The sequence below is a fragment of the Perissodus microlepis genome, chromosome 1, assembly GCF_051167445.1.
Source record: "Perissodus microlepis isolate ML-2025 ecotype Zambia chromosome 1, ASM5116744v1, whole genome shotgun sequence".
In the NCBI taxonomy this organism is placed as follows: domain Eukaryota; kingdom Metazoa; phylum Chordata; class Actinopteri; order Cichliformes; family Cichlidae; genus Perissodus; species Perissodus microlepis.
The window spans coordinates 10,982,463-11,002,944 of NC_140461.1; the positions used below are offsets into that span (position 1 = coordinate 10,982,463).

The following is a 20,482-nucleotide window of genomic DNA, read 5'->3' on the forward strand; positions in this document are numbered from 1 at the left end:
ACCTGAATCCTGTTGACTGATAATCTCTGACTGTCTTAGCACCACAGTCAGATTGATATTTGTAAAATATTTGCATTACAATTTGCCAACTGTGTTATGAATTCTGGATGACTTTGTTGATCTCTTAGGTTTTCACCTGCTGTAGACAACATTCATGGTTCTCAGACAATGTTTGAAACCAGAAAATTCCCATCATGCATCCTGATCTGTCACAGTACAGATACTGGATCTCCGAGGGTACGCTGTGGAGTCTAGCAAGGGGCACAACCTACAGAACTTGCAAAGTAGTGCATCTAGAAATCACATTCATTCTGGACATCCAAAAGAAGTGTGATCAGATTGGAATTTGGGGAGTTTAGAGGCTGGGTCATTTTCGGACAGATTTTATTTTCTATTTATTTTGGCGCAAGCATTCCAGCAAAAGTACATCTCTAGGCTGATGATGCGATTATATACATGTATGCCACCTCTGTAGGGCAGGCAGAACAAGAGCTCCAGACTGCAATTCACTCTTGAAAAACTGCATTTAGAACTGGTTGTAAATGTTCAAAAGACAAAATTTATGGTATAGTCAAAAGCTCACCCACCCACGTTTGATGGTTTTAGCATTGTTACTTCTGACAGTAAATCTGTTCCACCACACCTACAAGTATTTGGGTTTATGGTGTTTCTCTTGAATGTAAACATTGCTAAAGAGGTAGAGCTGATCGTCTACCAGTTAGAGGTTCAGTGGTTTGATTCCCGCTTCCTCTAGTCTGCATGCCAAAGTAATTAAGTCATAAATCTTGCAACTGATGACTTGCAGAAGACAGCACTGATATATATTTTTTCTCTATAAAGCAATACTAGGTACACTTGTTTTCTTTGTAGCCTTTCCTGATACGGATAGTTAAGTGTGCTCCTCTAAATGGTTGTTTTTGATTTGCTTAGACCTCGGATACATCTGGGGAAAAAACTGTTTTCATATTATGCACTTTAGACATGGATCACTCTACAGAAAGAAAAAAAAAAAGCATCATAAGGAATGCAGTAAAGGAAATCTGAAGATGTTTTTTCTTTAGAGGTTGGTAAAATTTAGAGTATTGTGTATTAGTTGTAGTTGGTAATGGTGTGACTAATTAGTAAGGATTTCCCCTCCTATGAGAATTAAAGCAAGAAGACTATGTTGAAGAGGATTTTTACGTCTCCTTCATATTTAAAACCAGTTCACAGCAAAAGCCTCCTCTTGGCTCCTGACCCTTCAGAAGCAGTGGTCTCTTAATATTGAGCTTCAAATATCAAGTGATATGTGTTCATTAGAGCTGTCCGCTGTTATGTATTTTTATTATGTATATTTATTCTTGCCACACTCTCCCACCATCTGTGCTTCCTGCTTTCATTCTCCTCAACTTCCTGATTTTCTCTCTTTATATTTCCCTCTGTGGCAAACTTGCATCACCTGACTGTCTCTAATTTTCTTTTTTTCCTCGCCTCCTCTATTCACTCGCTGTCACTGTTGTCTTTTTTTTTTTTTTTTTTTTTTTTTTTTAATACATCCCTACTGTCTCCTTCCGATGCTTTCCTCTCTTCCCCTCGCTCTCTGTCTCCACTACTTTGTCTGGCTCACTTCCGTCACCGCCCGCCTCTGTCTTGTTTTCTGCTTTGTGTATGTTGTCTCTTTAGGCTTACTCTCTTTTCCAGTAAGGGAATGAATCCATATACATGTCAGAGTGCTGTGGAAGACACTGTTCATCTTCTACTCCCTCAGGCCACCTAGAGAAACAAACAATTTACGCATAAAGTGCACACACTAACACAGGCATGCCTTCACTGGGATATGATATGTGACTGGCTGGTTTCAATGCCTTCTTTTATGTTTTGGTATTTTGATAGAAGGTTCTTTTTGTACCATCGCTGAACAAATTAGTACATATTTATGGCTTGTATTAAATAATTTTAATAGATTTTCTTTCACCAGTTCACAAAGGTGACCCAATTATGTGGGTTTGCTGACAAGCGCCTGTCACTGTGTGTCATTTGTTTCTCAGTAAGTACAGCCTTCAACAGAAACAGAAATTATAGGAAGGAACGAACCAAAAATAGTGTGGCAAGACCCAAAATATTCTCCTCTCTGGACCAAGCATGAATAGACTTAGTTTCCAGGCTTCCCATATATATATATATATATATATATATATATATATATATATATATATATATATATATATATATATATATATATATATATATATATATATATATATATATATATATATATATATATATATATATATATATATATAGGTATGTGTGTGTGTGAGGGAGAGGGAGACTGTCACAGGCCTCAGTGTGTATCCACCTCAAGTACAGTGTTAAGCCAGGAGAAAGGAGGAGCGAGAGAACAAACGACATGGCTGTTTTTGTTCCATCTGCAGGAGGCTGATGGAGACACAGCAGCACACAGATGCACGTCCTCCTCACACGTGGACAAACGTGTCACAGCATGAGCATGGATAGGAAAAACATTTACGCTGAGTTGTTCACAAAAACTCTTTATAATATATAATATTATGAAATAATAAATTTTTTTTTAAGTTGATATTTTCAGACTGTTAAAAAGGCATACATAAATGTATTCATGTTTGTCTTTTCTCCTTTATGTTCTATAAAACATAGAGATGAAATCATAATTTAGCCAAGATACAGGCACAAAGATGACAGGACTGTGTTGTCTTTGTTTACTGAAACTTTTCTCCCAGAGATCTGTGGGGAACCGTCAGCAGCAAGAGCCTCCTCTTGGCTCTAATCACTAAGCAGATTTATACTCAACACAGAGGCGCCATGGGTCAATGAACAAACACCTTTACTTGTCAGCAAGCTTTCTGACTGACACACAGCACCTGTGGGTGCCCCCCGATATTGCTCAAATCTCTGGCTTTGAACACCAGATCAACCCCGTTTTCTCATCACAGACTAGGCCAATCAAACGGAACGAAATCAAAGCTTTGTTCATCAGCTCCTTTTCTACTTCTGTTAAATATGTGTCTTTGGGAGGACCACGTCTTTTATTATTTTAGCGAATCAGAAAGCAAATGCAATTAAATGTATCTGTTTAATACATGAACAAAAGAGCCATTTTTAGTCTCATTTTCTACATCCAGTTTCACTTGTGATATTTTGTAATTCATTTTAAGGAGTTGCTGTCAGCAGAAATTCACCTTGTTAAAAAGCAAGCCAACTCAAATGATAAAGGATTTCTTTTAAGAGTGATTTAGCTGGTAGAGCAGGCAGAGCAAATCCTTAAGCCTGGATATTTTCTGCACATTGTTTTCTAGGGGTGTAAAGTCAGTCACATTTAATCCTTCACTAGTGCTCAAGAGATGCCCTCAATCAAATCCAGATATTCCCTGTGCCCCTGAAATCGCCTCACAGCAGCAAATTCTCTCTGGCTCAGTGTGAGTGGGTGGGTGGTAGTCAACCAGAGAGGCAGATAAATGTGTTTTTCTTTTACATATTACACTCTTTAGCCTCGCAATAAAAGCACGGTTATGTAGTTGTTTGCTACTTTCTTGCAAATGCAGTGAATTTACTGACTGTCAATAATGGAAATGGAGGAAAATAACACAGAATCGGTCTGGATGATGGTGATGGCAGGATGGCTTGCTCAGTTCTTTATGTGCAGCAGGATGCGGCTGCCAGGTTTGTTGCAGTTAATGTTTTTTGATTTAATCCAGAGCTTTCTGACTGCCCTTGCGCTGCCATGATAATATGCCCAGAGGGCTACTCATGCAGTAAGTAGAACAGGAGCCACCCTGGATTTATAGCAAGGAACGTGTTCCTCTCTCTCAGAATTAATCTCCTTAGTTTGGAACCACAGGAAGAAAAATGAAAACAAAGATTGGATCTGCCTGTTATTTTGGAGATTAAATTTTCTTTTTCCTATTTTATTTATTTTTTTGCCTTCAGTTGTGGACACCTATTATTTTAGCATGCAGTATTTGTCATTTTTCATTAGGGAAAATTGCTTCTCGGTGCAAAGGCAGATGTTCGGTTCTCAGCAGTGTGCTGCCATCGCAAACATCTTTTTTAGTAGCACTAAACAGATGGTTGTGGGTGTTAGATTGCTGCCACTACATGACTTTTGAAAACCCTGTTGAGGGTGGTGGACTGTATTAGGGCTTTTCCAACATACAAAAACAATGTTGCTGCCCCCTAGAGAGGTTTATAAATCACATTTTGCAAGCTTTTTTTGGGGGGTGGCTGTAAAAAGCAAAAAGTGGAAGTGCAGCATCTGGACAGGAACTCTGACATCCGGGGAGGGGAAGGTATGAGGTAGATCAAGAGAGGGTGTGGTGCTTGACTTCTGACCCTGATCAGAGGGTAGGGGTCAAATGCAAAATATAGGCTGCAGCAGTGTTGCGACATGCAACCCCACGGTCAGGCCCGTCTCTGCAATTTGTCTTGACAGATGTGCCCCCTCCCTGTTTACTAAACGTGTATCAACAGGAACTGACGGGATGAATAAGATGAGCAGTAGGAAAGAAGGAAGAAAGAAAGGTTGGGAGGAAGAATTTTTTATTTATTTTTTTTAATGCAAAGAAAGGTAAGGAGGCCAACAAGGCTCCTGTCTCCATACACAAGCCTGGTTTAGCAGGGAGTCTCAGTCCACCACAACAGTTTATTGAAGGCAACATGCCTTCAATTAAAGGGTTCTTTCCACATGGTGTACTCACCCCACCAATGTAACACCTCCCCCATTAATTTTCCCCCTTCTTTGCAACTTGCTTTCTTTCCCTTCTTCCAGAGCTATTTGTTCTTCTGCAACAAAGGTAGGGCCTAATCGTGGTAGGATCTCATAACACCAAGGCTTTTAACTGCCAAGATCAAAGAGTGCAAGTTTGTCTAATGCGGGATTACGTTCAGATACGGGACCTGGCAGCCTCACCTCACTCCACCCCTACACCACCACCAGTGGCGGGTAGCTCCATTAGGCTCAACGCATTGCTCATTTTTCCGCAAGAGCTCCCTTGGGCTAAGAGGCAATTATGCAGTAGTGTGGCATAATATTTCATTCTCTTCACATCGCATTGCTCTATGGTGGTTCTGGCCGCTAACAGCTTCATGTGGCCCAGGAGGAAAGGTGCAGGCTGCTAACAACTTCATGTGAGAAGAGGAAGGTTGGAGAGGGGAGGAGGCGGTGGAAGAGGGAGAGGAGAGTTCTCAAGGGCATGATGCTTCATTAGCATAGTCAGGTCTTTTTCACCTTCTTACATGGAGAGTGAAAGGGTGGGCATGCGTTTTAGTTGTGGTCAGGTGATGCTAACTAGATTTGCGACGTGACTCATGAATATAAAAATGTACACTGGATTGACAGTTTTGCTCCTTGCATGCAACAGTTACAGGGGGAAAGTCATATTTGGTTAACATGCTTAAGTTGTTTTACTTTGTATTTCCACCGCCTTTGAACAACAAAGCAACGTTCAATGCCTTCTGTTTCACTGATGGTTATACATGTAAACAGAAGAAAACGTAGACGTTTTATAACTGATGTCTATAGACAAACTGGCAGTGTTCCAGCAACCGGTTAATGGTGTATGTTCCAGGAGGGTACCAAAGTTTAAAAACGGAGCCCTTTCTTGAACTCCACAAAGATTGCACAAAGTATAATGTCATTATGCCCACATTTGTTTTTGTCCAACCACCATGATAGATAAAATCACCTCCACACTGAGAGACCAGTAGCTTTTTTTTTCCCTCCTCCTTCTTTTTCTTTCTTTTTTTGATCCTGCTATTTCTTTTCTGGCACTGTAAATCCTCTCCTGCATTTCATCTTTTCATGAGTGGTGGCACATAAACTTAATACAATAAGTATTTGCTGTTAAATTATGTCACATTCATAAGGAAAATCCCTTTCTGGGTTGAACAGCAGGGTTGAGGATGTGGGTTGTGCCCACATCTTTTCTGCCAGTTGCAAACATCATGTTTCTTGAAGAGAAGTCATTCTGAAAAAAAAAAATTTTTTTTCTAATGCATTAGGTCACCAGGTGGTAACCATTTCTGTTTGTGCGTCTAGCCAAGAATTTAAGTCTGATGGAGAAATGCTGACAAGTAGTACAAAGGTTGCTATGAAATCATACATTAGGTAGGTTGTGGGAAAAATATCTAGTATGTCATATTGCTTCTTCAAGTGATACTTGATGAATACACTGTAGCACTGTTTCTGTGTTTTTATATTATTAAAACGAGCATGTCGTGTGTCAGTACTTAACCACTTTGTGTGGTGAGGCCATAATGCAGTGAATCACTACATAATAGGTGTTTGTCTGCTTTTTCAAGCTATTTTTTTATTACTCAGTTATACAGATATTCTGGAAAATTGTTCTACAGTGTATTGGGAATTGCTTTTTTTGTGACACTGTTATTATTGTGGCTAACCTGTCATTCCTGTATTGTATCAATAGTTATTCTGGGATCCACCTCCAAAACAAATGATTAAAGTATTTCTACACTAGAGGGAATAGGCTCAAAGGATTTAAGGCTTTATGTGGCTTGAGAACTAAATTGAGGCTACAAAACATTTTATTTAAAAGAAACCACAGCTTGCTTCGCTTTTGTGACATCAAGATCAGGGGCGTTATTTGGCCCTTTGACAGTTTCACATAATTTACGACAAAATTATTCTAACGCTTGTGACGGTTTCTGTTGGTTTCAAAGAGTCGTTAAATGTTACAGAGAGAAAGAAAATTGGTACTTTATATTCAACTCAGTTCTGACAGTGATGGGCATGTTCATCGAGGACCGCTGTGTGATTTCTACGCTTTATGCTGAGAGCTGCTTTTGCATGAACCCTTTCTTTTTTTTTTTTTATTTCAGTGCAGACTCGCTTCCCACTTTCTGCAAATAGCATCAGCAAACTGTCACCGCCATTCACTGAATAATAGTTGTAGGAGGCCCTGCCTTTCAATTTATTCATGCCCAATTTTGCTTTCTGACTATTGTTGATGGCAGATTTCAGTGAGAATAGCCTGCTTTTGACAGTGCTCTGTACCTGATATCGCAGGACTTGTGCTATCTGCACCCATCTTATGCCGGTATTAACTATTGCATTGCCTTGCTATTTTACATATGGCCTCTGACTGAGATGCTTCTAGCTGTTGTACAAGAAATGTATTTGGCATTTTAGACCAAGCGCAATTTTTTAATATTGTACAACAGTGTTTTGATAACTTGGCTCACCACAAGTTACTACATTGTTAGTCAGTTTTTTTGTTGTTGTTTATTTTCTAAATTTATTATTATATTTTATTTATTATTTCTATATTACTGTAAATTTGCTAGACCCACTAAGTGAGGGACTTGCTCAGCCTATGGATACTTTCTTATTTGAACACATAGCAAACAAGATTCTAGTCTTCAGCTTGATAGTTGATGCTAGTTGTGCCCTTTGGCCATCAAACTGATGTCACTGGTCACAGTTTTATTCCTGTATTAACACAGATGCTAAAAGTGTAAATGTGAGGCTACTTCTTCCATATTTCTTCCATATTCCGTGCTTTACAAGAAATATCCACTTCAGGCCTGATAAAATATGTTGCCTTTGTGTTTGCCAGTGAACCTACAGTCATAACTTTATAGCTTTCATCTATAAAGTTTTATGTCAGAGACCTAGCGTTAACAATGAGTCTTTCTTATGTTTTTTAGAGATCAGGTCTGGCGGGAGAGGTCCTAAGGACGGACCCGTGAGGCAGCTGCCCTTGTACGACACACCATACGAGCCAGCTGAGAACGGTGGCGACTCAGACCCTGACCGATTGCGCTGCCCCAGAGAAAGCAGACTACCCCAGGATGATGAGCGACCCCCTGAGGAGTACGACCAGCCCTGGGAGTGGAAGAAGGAGAGGATTTCCAAAGCCTTTGCAGGTAGGACTGACTGACCGAATTATTATGACCACTGAAGGAGAATATAAACCTCACTGTAACTTACGGCACAGAGAGAAGTAAGTGAAATAAATCTTGAAAGTACTGCAAAGAAGACTTTTGAACAAGAGATGCATAATGCACTTTTACTCTGAAAACATTATTTCTACCTTTTTAGTAAGTATCTTTAAAAAGGGGGGAAAAAAACAAACAGAATTTCATTTCGATCTGTTTCACAGTCTTTGTTCTAATGTCAAATGCTCAGACTGAATCTAACTAACGGCTCAACTGTCAAGCTTTTAACACAGCGTAATCTGAACCTGTTTCTCTTTACTAACCCAGACGTCTGTTTTTCCAGCACTAACGAATTTGATTAAGGCTTCTGTCAGGTTATGAGGCTCCCGCTGCTGCTGCTGCCTTTACCTTTCTGTTTAAGCTTTTTCGTTTTTTTCCCCCCTCTCCTCTGCACCTGCTACTTTCATTTTGCAGGTGTCCAGAACACTGTTTACTGTTTTCATCCAGCTCCTGCCTGTTTAAACTAAGTTGATACCTACGCTGCTCAGGGAGGCATGATTGGTTGCGCAGGTGCATGTAGGTCCAGGTAGTCACTGTGGTTTTAAGAGCTTCAGCATGGCTAAAACAGCCATAACATCAAACAGGGCTGTTCCTGGAAAGATATGCTGCCAGAATATAAATATGCACCCCAAATTTAAAATTTAAAAAAAAAAAAAAGTATTTTAACCTTTTTCAAGAAAATCAGCAGTCCTTGACTATTTTCAATCGCCCCATTTTTCTCTTCATATATATATATTTTTGTTCTTTTTCATCCTTGAACAGCTCTGCTTTGTTATGACTGCATTAGCTACGAGGGCTCTGTAAATGGCACTGGATCAGATCCCTACGGCAGAAAGGACTCCAAATCCCTCACAGGTACCAATGGAGGCGGGACTGGGGATTGTCTCCTTTTTTTTCTTTTTCTTTTTTTTGTATGATGTTTTTAGAGCTTTTTGAAACTGATGCCTGAACCTCTGGGTTGCCCCCTACTTTCTGGAAATGCTGTTTAAAATTACAAGCTTGTTTTACAGTTTATTAGCGATGTCACGATTTGATTAACATTTGAATCCTAAGTGCTGTTTTCTCCAAATGAACCCAGCGGTCACCTACTGAAAAACGCCTTGGAAAATGTTGCTAATTAGAATGACATTATCAGTATGCTACTTGCACAATCCCCCAGAGCTTGAAGTGGACTAAAAAAAAGGCAAAGGCATGGTAGGAAGTACTTCAGATTAGTCTTTCAGCAGGCGCACAATTTTAGCAAGTGCAGTAGCACTGCTTAAAAGAAGAGGCAATGGGGTGAAGGGTGCAGGGGTGGAAGTGAAGCAAACTGTGTTTACTCGTCCGCCCTTTGCAGTGTTAATTATTCTTTTTCCATGACAAGAATAGTGCGGTTTGGCTTTCTGTGGAAATGATCATCATACAAACAGAAAATATGGCAAAGTGGTCTCTGATGCACAGCAAAATAAAAACAACACGCATGCATTATTAAAACGACGCATGGCCTCAAGGCTCATTTTGGTGTACAGTTAAGGGGGGGGAACAAGTGGCAAAGCTTGTAATTTGGTTTTTCGACATGCAAAAGTAATTGCGCGGCATAGCACCGTAAATCAAAACTCACTGTGATGCAAAGTACAAAAATAATTCACATTTTTGTAATTAAATTTCTTTATAGTTTAATTATTTCTACAAATGTCTCTATTTTATGTGTCCTTTATTTTTCCCTTTGTGCTCTGAAATCACAGATGAAGTGCACTGCAATAAAGTAAAACGGTTACAATACAGAAGATGAAAGAGACATTAATCCCTTGTGGTGTTGTGCTGTTAATGGGTTGTTTCAACGGACTTCACACAGTCACGCAGTTGAAGGGAATTATGCCATAAATATCATTTACATGCACAGCTACGTTTTAATATCCAACAATAAAGCATGTAATTAATGCCACATCTCCAACCCACTTTCATCACAATTGTTGAATCTAATTTGGATGTAATGCCTCAAAGAGCCAGTCAGAGCTAGTGACTATTTCAAAACGGATCCATCCCAAATCGCTGGAATAGCACACTTTTCTATTTGTGTAGATTATTTGTAATGTTATTAATGATGGAGAAGGTCTGCTCCCTCATTTTTAAGTACGTGTAAAGTCTTGTGTGGCATTGCGAAGGAAACAAACTCATGAATCTCATTTGCTGGATAAGAGTCTCATAAGAGTATTTGGTGCATACCTGCAGGTAATGAGAGTACTGGTATGTACCAATCAATGGTGCTTACAGATAGCACAAGTTCTTGAAATAAATGAGAAAATTATCTTTGTCCACTGAGAGGTTTTGGGCTAGTTTTGAAGATTTCCACAGATAGATAGCATTCAGCTAGATGTATCTGACTGTGGCAGGAGTTGTGATTTAAGGGATTCATTGGCTCATGTTAGGCAGAGTGTAGTGAGACTCTGTAGGCAAATGTATAAAATAAATTTGTCAGTCTGTTCATTCGTCATCCTTCCATGTTTCCACTTAATTTCTGTTTCCTGTTTACTTCTGTGTACCCTCGGCCCGAGGTTTTCATAGGAGTCGCGTTCTTTTGCCTGTGCTAGTGATTAGTTAAATAAAGGATGCTGCATTCTTAATCACTTTCCTTCTCTCCCTCATTATTTTTCTGTCAAGCAGCACTCAGGAGAGTTTGTTTAGGACACTATTTACCAACACATCCCTCTTTCAACTCCCCCCTCTTACAGAGAGTGTCCCTCTTTTGATGATGATTAATTCAATTTCCAGTGCATGTCAAAGTATATTGGTTTGGAATTGAAGAGATAAGTCTTTAAGTTGTCTTTCGAGGAAAGCTGCAGTGTAAAAAGTACTTTGATTTATTACTGGATTGTGTTCTGTTTTATGCTTAATTCAAGCCGAAATAATTCCCCACCATTTGAACGACAGAAAAGGGAAGAAAGGAAAAAAAGAAGAAAGACATCTCTAGGACAAGCCTTGTCAGCATGGGCTTGTTGCTTTCGCAGGTGTCAGTGCAGACCAGCCTTGGATCCTGACATCAAGGGGCTTAGAGAAAGTTTCATACCTTTCAAGCTTGAAGTTTGTGTGCTTGCACCCATGTCTCTGATCTTTGCAACAAGCTTACCTGCGACTTCAGGACATTATACATTGCTTCAATGTTTAAGTCATGTGAGCCACATGCTTAGCAGTTATCCCCATTTAATCCCTTCTGGCACTGTTTTAAGAGTTAGGTTAGGGCCCAGCTACTCTTGTCTTTTCCCAGAGATGCTTTATTGCACCACTGTCGATTATATTTTGGATCCATTCATTTTCTCATTGCCAGGAAATCTGTGGCATAAATGAGTCACAGATCCAATACGGAATTGTCCTACATCCTTATTCGAGACAGGGTTACTGGGGCGGTCCTATAATTTTAGATCATGAACTTTCTGTGCGTTAGAGCTTGAGAAGCCTAAACGCCTTTTTTTGTAATCTACCAAACCTAGTTGTAGTTGAAGTGATTGTTAGATTTTCAGAACCACTAACCATTTTGCAGAAAAGTCTATACAAAAGAGTATACCTTTGGTTTGTGATGTTTTGACAGAAAAAAACAAAGGTCCAAATTAAAAACTAAACATACATGAACATGTAAAACAAAAACTTTGGCTTAATTTTTATCATAAGCTTTAAAAATATTACCCAAACCACCAATTTAAAGAAGTAACTATATTTTCCAAGCTTTCCATTGTAAATTTCTATCAGATTTTGTAAGACTAAATCTGATTTAAGTTTCTTTTATGCAGAATATGACAACATTTTTATTTGTTTTATATATAGATTTGTAATTGTTTGACTGTTCATGTTCAGATCTCCCTGATTTCCATTGTGGTGATGCTGCCATGCCTCCAGATGTCAGCAGTTAAGTAAATACGTTATCAGGCTGCGGTAAGTTGTGATTCCAGCCTTTCTGTGCTCACATAGCCTGTTTTTTTTAAAATAGGACTAATTATAGCTCAGTGGGCTTTTTAGGTTTCCAGAGGGCACTTCTCCTCAGCAACATTTCTATAGTTGCTGAAGCACTTTACGCCTGTGCAATATAAATGATTAATGATATTGTTCACCATTTAGATTTAGAAGCGGTTTGCTGAACCCATCAAAACCTTCACAGTTCATATTCCCACAATTATGTGGGAAATGAAAATGTCGCCAAACAAAGTATTATCACATAATGAAAAAAGATGAACAACCTTGCTAAATTGTGCAGTAGGTGTTTCAAAAATAAAGGAAAAAAAAAACAATTAAATAAGTACCAAGTGCCGCCTACGCCCTCCCACAGTGGTATAACACGGTAATGCAATCTGTATAAAAGACTATTTGTCTTCATTAATGCTGGGGAGGCAAAGTAGAGTAATGCTCCTTGCTGCAGCCCCCTTTTCCTCAGCTGTCCCTATCACAGCCTGCCTGCACGCCTGTTCACAACACTTGGTCTGGTGTTATTATTCACTGTTGGACTATCTCCTGACAGGTATGCAATGGAATGTAAATCCTCTGCCTTGTTAGTGGGTTGGGAGGCTGTGTACTTGCGGTTTAGTTAATCACTCATCCTCACTGTCCCTCTCCACCCCAGCGCCACACCATACTCGGCTGCCGAACACAGGTACTCTACACAACCTCTATCCTTACTCCCTGGATGCTGAGTACGTGATGGATGATTCTGGAGGTGAAGTGTGACCAAGATGCATTAGAATTTGACCATATATGAAGCGTTAGTATATGAGGCCCGTGTAGGGTTTGTCCATATGTCTATCACCCTGTACATTTTGGCTCTGCATATAGTATCCTCCCTCTCACAGCCAGACGCGGACACGTCGCCATTGGAAATCCGAGCGCTGTCTCAGCAGGAGTTGGGACTAAGAGCCACTGTTACCTAATCTCCTTGCCCTGTTACTTGCTACTAACTCCTTTCACTTGACTCCTGGCCTGCAGGGTACCGTGCATTTAACACTGGAGATCAGAGGCAGTGTAGTCGCTTAGCCCCTCAGGTCTTGGGAAACTTTATGGTTTTTTAATGAATCTTCATGGGCTTAACGACCTAGAAATCTGAGATCTGATTCTAATGTTCTAAAATAAATAATTGATTCAGTTACAGTCCTACCGTGGTGTCTTGCAACAGGGTTAAAGCCAGCTGTTTTGTGGGTGTCGGGGTTCAGTTTCTCTGTGCTTGGCTGATCCGATATCCCCCACCGCGGCCTGTCACTCTGCAGCGCTGTCTCGTCCTGCTGGCCTCTGCTGCAACACCCTGCTGATAACCTTCCTGTCAGCCCTCTTTCATGAGCCTCAAATGTGTCCCACCGTTCTCTACGGAGCGCTGCTGCCATGGGTCTTATCTTCACTCACACACATTGGCCGCACACAACAGCACTGTAAACCTCCCGCTATAAGTGTAGAAGCAGCGTTTTGCCAGAAAGCCCCCATGGAAGCTCCTGCTGGCCAGCTGTCAGTAACCCATCTTTCCCTTCTCTCTATATGGAAGAGCATGGAAAAAGGCCTTGCTGTCATCTTTTAACCATCACCCATTTTCTGTGTCACTTTCATTTTTAATACAAACGCAGGTCCTTTCAAAAGAAAGCCGGACTATGTAATGTGATGGATACAGTATACGGGAAAAATTATGAAGTGGCATTTCAGTTCCCCTGGAGCATTACACAGTTGTTATCTGTAATGATTTGAGTGCAGATGGAACAAACACGTCTTCGGAAGAGGCTGTTTTTGTGTTTCGAGCTCTTCCGCTCATAATGTGCGGCATAAACATCACAATACTCCAGCTTGTTTTGAATATGCATGCAATTAGCCAGCCAAATTAAGCAGAACTAAATTAAACGGCATTGGTGGAAAACAAGCATAGCTGGTGATTTATGGTGCTGCACTGTTTACAGTGATGAAGTGCCATGGGCTAATGAAAAGCCCGGGTAAATAAATACCTGGCTTTGAGAGGGGAAAAAAAAAAAAAGAACGGCTCCTGGAAGAACAAAGGAAAGGAAAGCGCATACCCCTATCCATTATTTTTTATTCTTTTTATTTTCTACACTGTCAACACAAAACAAAGTACATATCCAAAGGGAGGAGGACAATGGGAGGGACATGAGTGATGAGTTTTCAAATTTTTAACATGGCCACTTTTGAGCGACAGCTGCTTCGCAAGTTCCAGGCAGGCAATAACCTGCTTTTTGTGTCAACAGGAGGAGGTGTGTACTAATATTGAATGAGGATTATCCAGGTGAGGAAGATTAGATGACAAAAAAGATCGGATGTATTCACATGAACGTTCAGAATTATTAATTGGGCTCTGCATTATTTCTGCATTATTTCTCTTTTCATTTAGAAAGGTGCTGTGCAAATATGACTCAGATTATTAACACATATAACTAACCTAACCTACAAAATACACAGTATTTATGTCATACTGAGCATGATTTACATTTTCTACTTGATATGCGTGTGCGGTCTCTGATGCAGTTAACCTGTACACAGAGTACAATTTACCACCCACAGACCCGATAATGGGTCTAAATCTACATTAGCTGTAAACAGGTATGTATTGATAGAGGGCAGTGTGATAGAGCCAGTGTGGGCAGTGTGATCTGTGAAAATGTGGGCTGCAGTGTGGTAAGCCTTCAGGTCCATGTGTAAATCACCTGAACTGCTGTTGTCACCTCGGTGCTGAATATGAATTTGTCCCTGCAATGTAAAGATGCACTCATCTGTGCAGCAGCGTGGCATCTAAAGTCAGTGACAACCTTAGGAGTAACAATACCTTAAAATGCTTCACAAGGTGAGGCACCCAGGTTTAAAAAACACACACAAACACACCCAAAACCCTGACTATTGAATCAGTTTTCCTTAATTTTCACAGTGCTAAATGCTATTATTCAGCTGTGCAACCAAGCGAGTCTGAACCACGCGCGCTGAAATCATCTCCTCGTCCCCACACTGAGGCTGCAGAGTGGAGGCAGCCTTCTGCTCCCCCAAACAATTACACGCTAATCTGCAATGTGAAATGAGTATTAGGCTTTTAATCTCATAGGAAGAGAGTCCCCTACTTCACCCCAAAGTAGAGGAAGTTATATTATCTAGCAGAGTTTTTGACCTTCTGTATCCACTCCTCTAGCCTACACCTCTCCCATCAGGACAGACAGCAAGCAGCTCCTCCTTCCAGCCACCTTTCTCTAGATTAGCCCCCTGACACCCCAGGCCCGGCTATTTAATTGCTTGTCGGATTGAATATTCTCCAGTCTCCCCTTCATCTAGCTTACTGATATTGCTTCTCATTAACATGTCCTGTACCACCACCATGGTTCAATTCCTTTCAGGGAGGAAGACAAGTTCATAACATTATGTTCATCCTCCTACTAAAAACTAGTCTGTGCACCAGCGTTAATAGTATATCTGATTTACATCAACCCATCTATTTGCCTGTTGTTTGTCCATGTTTGAACAATTCTGCCACTCCCTTTATTGGACAGATGACCGAATATTTGCTGTATATCAGTCACAATGAGGGTTGCAGATGTTTGGGGTTTGTTCTGATTGGAGAATAGGACCCGTCTGAGAGCCTTTCTTGCCATTGTTGTTCCGTACTTTAAACTTAACGTACTCATCGAATGCATTTGGTTTTGATAAAGGAGATAAGAGAATGAAGGATGACATGTATTTAATAGGATGACGTGTTTTGTTTTTTGTTTTAGCTCATAAGACCTTAAAAGAAACCGTTAATAGTTATGTGCCAAAAGTAGCTGCACATTAAAATTCCTTTCTTTTACAGTACTTTCATAACTGGAATAAAATCTCCAGCACCATGGACAGTGACCTTAGAATTTACTCAATCGCTGTGGCTTGGATGGCACAAAGATGTCTTTTGAGACCTCTGCAAAATCTAAGCACAAATAACACAACCACCCAAGGAACATGCAGTCGTTCACCAAAGCTATTACCCATGGATTGCATTTATTTATTAGCCTTGGCTCGATCACTGGCTTTCTCTTGTATGAAGAAAAACATTCCCCTTTCTGTCTCATTCATTAATTATCCTTGGCTGGTTAAAAAGTGGCCCTGTGCTGGAAACAGATGTGCTGCTGCATGAGTGCTCAATTACCCTGGTAAAGCCCCAGCTGCATGAGGCATACATTATTTAAGGGGCAAAGCCAGGGTAGCGTCCATTGCCTTCATGGATTACTCTTAGGTACTTTTTAGCTACAGATATTGTCTACACTCTGACTTGGCTTAATATACAGGCCGGGGGTCTTTGTCATCAAACACAACACCAACAGTTACAGTAGAGTGTATGCAGCTGTGCTGTTTTCACTGATCATCTAGTTTGGCTTAAGGCAGGTTTATATTTTATAGTTTGCTCATTAAAAGTACAGTATTATTACTTGGGCCTGAATGTTATTTAAGGATATTAGGCACTGTATCATGCATTAGAGCTTGAACAATTCAGCCTTAAGAACTTCTTGTTGCATCTATCTAGTGTATCTTTCCCAAGGTGAGACTGTAGTTATTGGCTGAATCTGAGTGTATTATTGAATTTGATAATTGAAAACTTTCACATTCCTTTTGTTACCTTCAGGGCCTCTCAGCAATCTGAGTATCCAGCTCTGCATCAGAGTGGAAGTGGATATAAAATCCAGCCCTACTTTTAGAACTAACGTTCCTTCCTTTCCAGTCCTCTTGTATTCCTTCCTTTTCTAGCCCACAGCTGCTGCTGAATTTTGGATCACAGTATAAACCAGCTCTCCTGCTCTTATCCACAGTATTTTTCACTTACCCCTTTTACCTTTTGTCTTTTTCTTCTGTTTTCTGTCATTACTTCCCTTTCCTAACTCAATCCTTTCTTTATTATTCTTGTTGCTATCGTCTCCTTGCCTCCATCTCTCCTCTGGTGACACTTGCAGTAGAGATTAAAGTGATCAAGGACCTACCATGGCCCCCTCCTGTCGGCCAGCTCAACACCAGCCCTCCCCCAGTGGAGGAGCTTGAGTCTCCTTCCCAGACAGTTCAGCCCTCGCCAGGACAGACGAGCTGTGACCAGCACCACCATGGTGGGTGTTGGTGTTCATTGTCCAGCATCCTTTCCATCAGTTACCCTGGCACTCCAATCCATCTTCCTATTCCCTGTTGGCATGTTTGTCCGTCCATCCGTCCATCTGTTCATCCATCCATCCATCCATCCATCCATCCGTCCGTCCGTCTTTAATTAATGAAGGCATGGTGTTTTACATAGCATACAGCTCAGTATTTTAGTTCTACTGAACATTTAAAAAAACATTACTAGCCAAGCATATGCAGCTACCAAAACATAGGTAGGGTTAGTCTGCTACTGCAATGTATGATTATGTTTGTCCCAAATTTTCTGGTCACTGATGGCGTACTGAAAGAGTTACCATATGTGAGAAGTACTGAAAAATCTGACTATAGGTATTAGCTCTGTAATGACTGCTCTTTTCCATCTGGATTACATGTGGCAGAAAATCACCAACTCTTTTGCAGGTTTTAGGCTGAAGCCTCATTAGTTTTAATTGTGCCGAACTGCCTTCTGCATGCGTAATTGCCATTCACTGTGACCCCCCATTTCCTCTTGTCAACATACTCGTAACCATCCCAGATGTCCCTCTGGCCTGCTGTTCTCTACAAGTGGCTCACACGAATTAGGAAATCAAACTCATTGGAGACGAATTCAGTTCTTGACTTATTGCCATATTTACCTTTTTCATTGCATGCAGTGGACAAGTAATTGACCTATTTTTAACTGAGAGAGCCATTAGTTTATTTTTGTAGCTCTCTCACACACTTGCCCTCTGTCTGCTGTCATTATCCAGAGAAAAGAAGGACATGTAGCAGAACTAATTTCAGGAATGGGATTTCCCCTGACAGAGTGGAAAGACTTAGTGAGGCCATGTAAGAGGACACCAATGTGTGTTGTAGGCGAGGACAGGGTGAGGAGTTGATTTATGCCCGTAAATCCATGAGAAAGGTTCTGGTTCCTTCGGTGAAGTGAGTGGGTTTAAGATCGGCATCCAGCTGTAAAGTGATCCCCTCTCTGTCTCAGCCGGTATGGCCCTAGTCTACATCTTTAGGGGTCAAAGGTCCAAGTGGTAGACTTGGGGAGGGGGCTTGATGGCCTCCATAACCCTTGTGAATACAGTTGCAATGTACTCTCTTGACCTCAGCATATAGGCAGACATTCAGTCACACATCAAGACATTAGTCATCTGTTACATGAGTCAGCCAGACTAGAAAGCTGGATAGGGTCATTTGTTTAGTCCTTAGATATATAACATCATTACCAAAATTCAAATGCAGATTGGCAGAACAAATAATACATCTACACATTACGCCCAGGCACTTTTTTCTGGATGTGATACAGAGATTCCTATCTTTTTTATTTTTTAACATGAATTAATTATATGTACTTTGAAGCATTTATCGTACCTAATTTTTCTTTTAATCTAAGAAACCAAAGTAATTAAAAGGTATCCAGTTTTAATTTTAAATGAATTCCCAGCTGACACTTGGTAGGGTCACTCCTTTGTCTTGGAAAACCTAATTTGGAATTTCCTTTTGAAATTTATTTAAAAGAAGAGCGCATATTCCTAGATGGTTGACTCATCAGAAATAAAGCTTATAGCTTCAAACGGCCACAGTGGGGCTCTAAAATATAGTATTATAAAAGCCATCCAGCAATTATTTTAGTTCCTGGTGCATATAATTAATATCAGTGTAAAAGTTTAACCCTATTTTTAGCGTGCACTGCATTCTAATAAGCTGGAAACCTGTTAATCATTTCACAAGTCCTAGCTGGAAAACTTAATTTTCACCTCACAATGCAGCAGCCGATGAAACACTTTGCCCCTCAGACTAGTCATCCTTTGTAATAGGAGTATCATTAGTAAATGAGAATTAATTAGCCGGCTTAATTAGAGAAATCTGTGCACAGGGGGAAGAGGAGACAGTAGTAGTAGTTAAATTGTGCTGAGTCTTCAGTGACAGATGTCACTACACTTTTGTGGTTTTTATTTTTTGATTCCCTTCGTTTTTATTTTGATTACTGTGACTTCTACTTTGGAGTGTTTTTTATGTTGTTAGATAGTGACATTATTATGTACTGTGCTGACCTGTGCCTTGCTCTGCAGCACTATATTACATAGCAGTGCTTTATCTCGTGGTTTGTAATCGTGGAATGTCCTTTTGACATTTCTTTTTAATCTGTGCCTTAGCCAATCAGCTCGCTCTGTCATGCACTCTTTCCCCATCCTCTTATGTGTGTGTGGGGGGTGTGTGCGTGTTATTTACTTTTCTTTTTTTATATAGTTGTCTCTAAAGGAAGCTGTGTGTCTGAAGGGGACAGGTCTTTCAGCCATCTGTCACCATCTGACTGACAGTTCAATCTGATACACAAATTCCATTTGCAGTGCTTTACAAGCAGCAATTCTGATAACATACACAGCTGCCCATGTGCCTTTATGTGTTTATTTCAAGAGACATGTGTTAAAGTGTGTGTGTGTGTGCGTGCGTGCGTGTGGAGGTTTTCACCCTCTCGTCCCTCTTAAGCTTCCTCTTACGGCTTTTGTTCCCCCGTGGGCCAATCCTCTCGTCAATCTCCTGTCGTCCATGTTTCGAACTGTGTGCTCTGGAGAATGAGAGAGGGGAATTGGTTTGCCTCACTCCCACTGATTTTCTGCCTTAAAACATAACTCTACATCAGTTTCGGAATGGTGATGGTGAGGCGCCCAGCTAACAAAGCAGACATGAGTCCATTCACTCTTGAGCAAATAAAAATGATGGCTTTTGTTTAGTTTGGGGGGCTCTTTCTTCAGGGTAATACTCTCCTTGTAGAGCACTGCACTCTGCCTGCAGTGAAGCCTCCACTTTGACAAGAAAGGTTGACGGGGTGAGCTACACTAAGAATAGCCACTCAACCCACCCTTTCTTGGTAGCGGAGAGGGGAAAAAAACAGTTTAATCACGATCAAATAAATCACTGATTGTTGTGTCTGGGTAAGAGGAGGGAAATGTGAAGAGCTGAGGTCAGGCACATGGGTGAGTGGATTGTAGATACAATATGGACTATGTAGGGAAAAGCCAAGATTGCATCCTGTATCCTTAACAACGATGTCTGATACCTTTTCCAGCCTCTTATGGTTGCGTCACTAATCAGTGAAGAGATGATAATATTATGTTCACAGTCAATTCTCAATATGGAAGTGCAAGTAGATGGTTTAAGGGTTTTGTTGTAGCAGTAGGTGTAATTGGCGACAGTCTGCCCTGCAGTGGGACCATCAGAGATAACTGATCAAAACACCCCTTTTTTCCTGTGGAGACATTCCTCCACAGTCCATTTTCCCCTATCTGTTTCCACCACTGAGAGGCAAGAGAGCTCGGGGAAAAAAATCAGAGTTAGAATAATGAGGCAAGAGTGATAGAAGAGAAGGCAAAGGGCAGAAGAAGGTTGGACACATGCAAACAGAGAGAAATCGAAAGCAAAGGACAGGGAG

General features: G+C 40.6%; 1 protein-coding gene across 5 annotated transcripts in view; it reads left to right on the forward strand.

Annotated features, from left to right (window-relative positions):
* Positions 1-20,482, forward strand: part of shf (Src homology 2 domain containing F) — a 94,052-nt gene that overhangs the window by 61,451 nt on the left and 12,119 nt on the right. Inside the window, exons 3-5 of one of the 5 annotated variants that reach the window (XM_084929855.1) lie at positions 7,681-7,899; positions 8,734-8,826; positions 16,884-17,030. In XM_084929855.1, coding sequence (XP_084785981.1) covers positions 7,681-7,899; positions 8,734-8,826; positions 16,884-17,030 — 459 coding nt within the window. The remainder of the gene's footprint in view (positions 1-7,680; positions 7,900-8,733; positions 8,827-16,883; positions 17,031-20,482) is intronic. The other 4 variants (XM_084929839.1, XM_084929832.1, XM_084929823.1 and 1 more) reach the window with 4 other exon arrangements.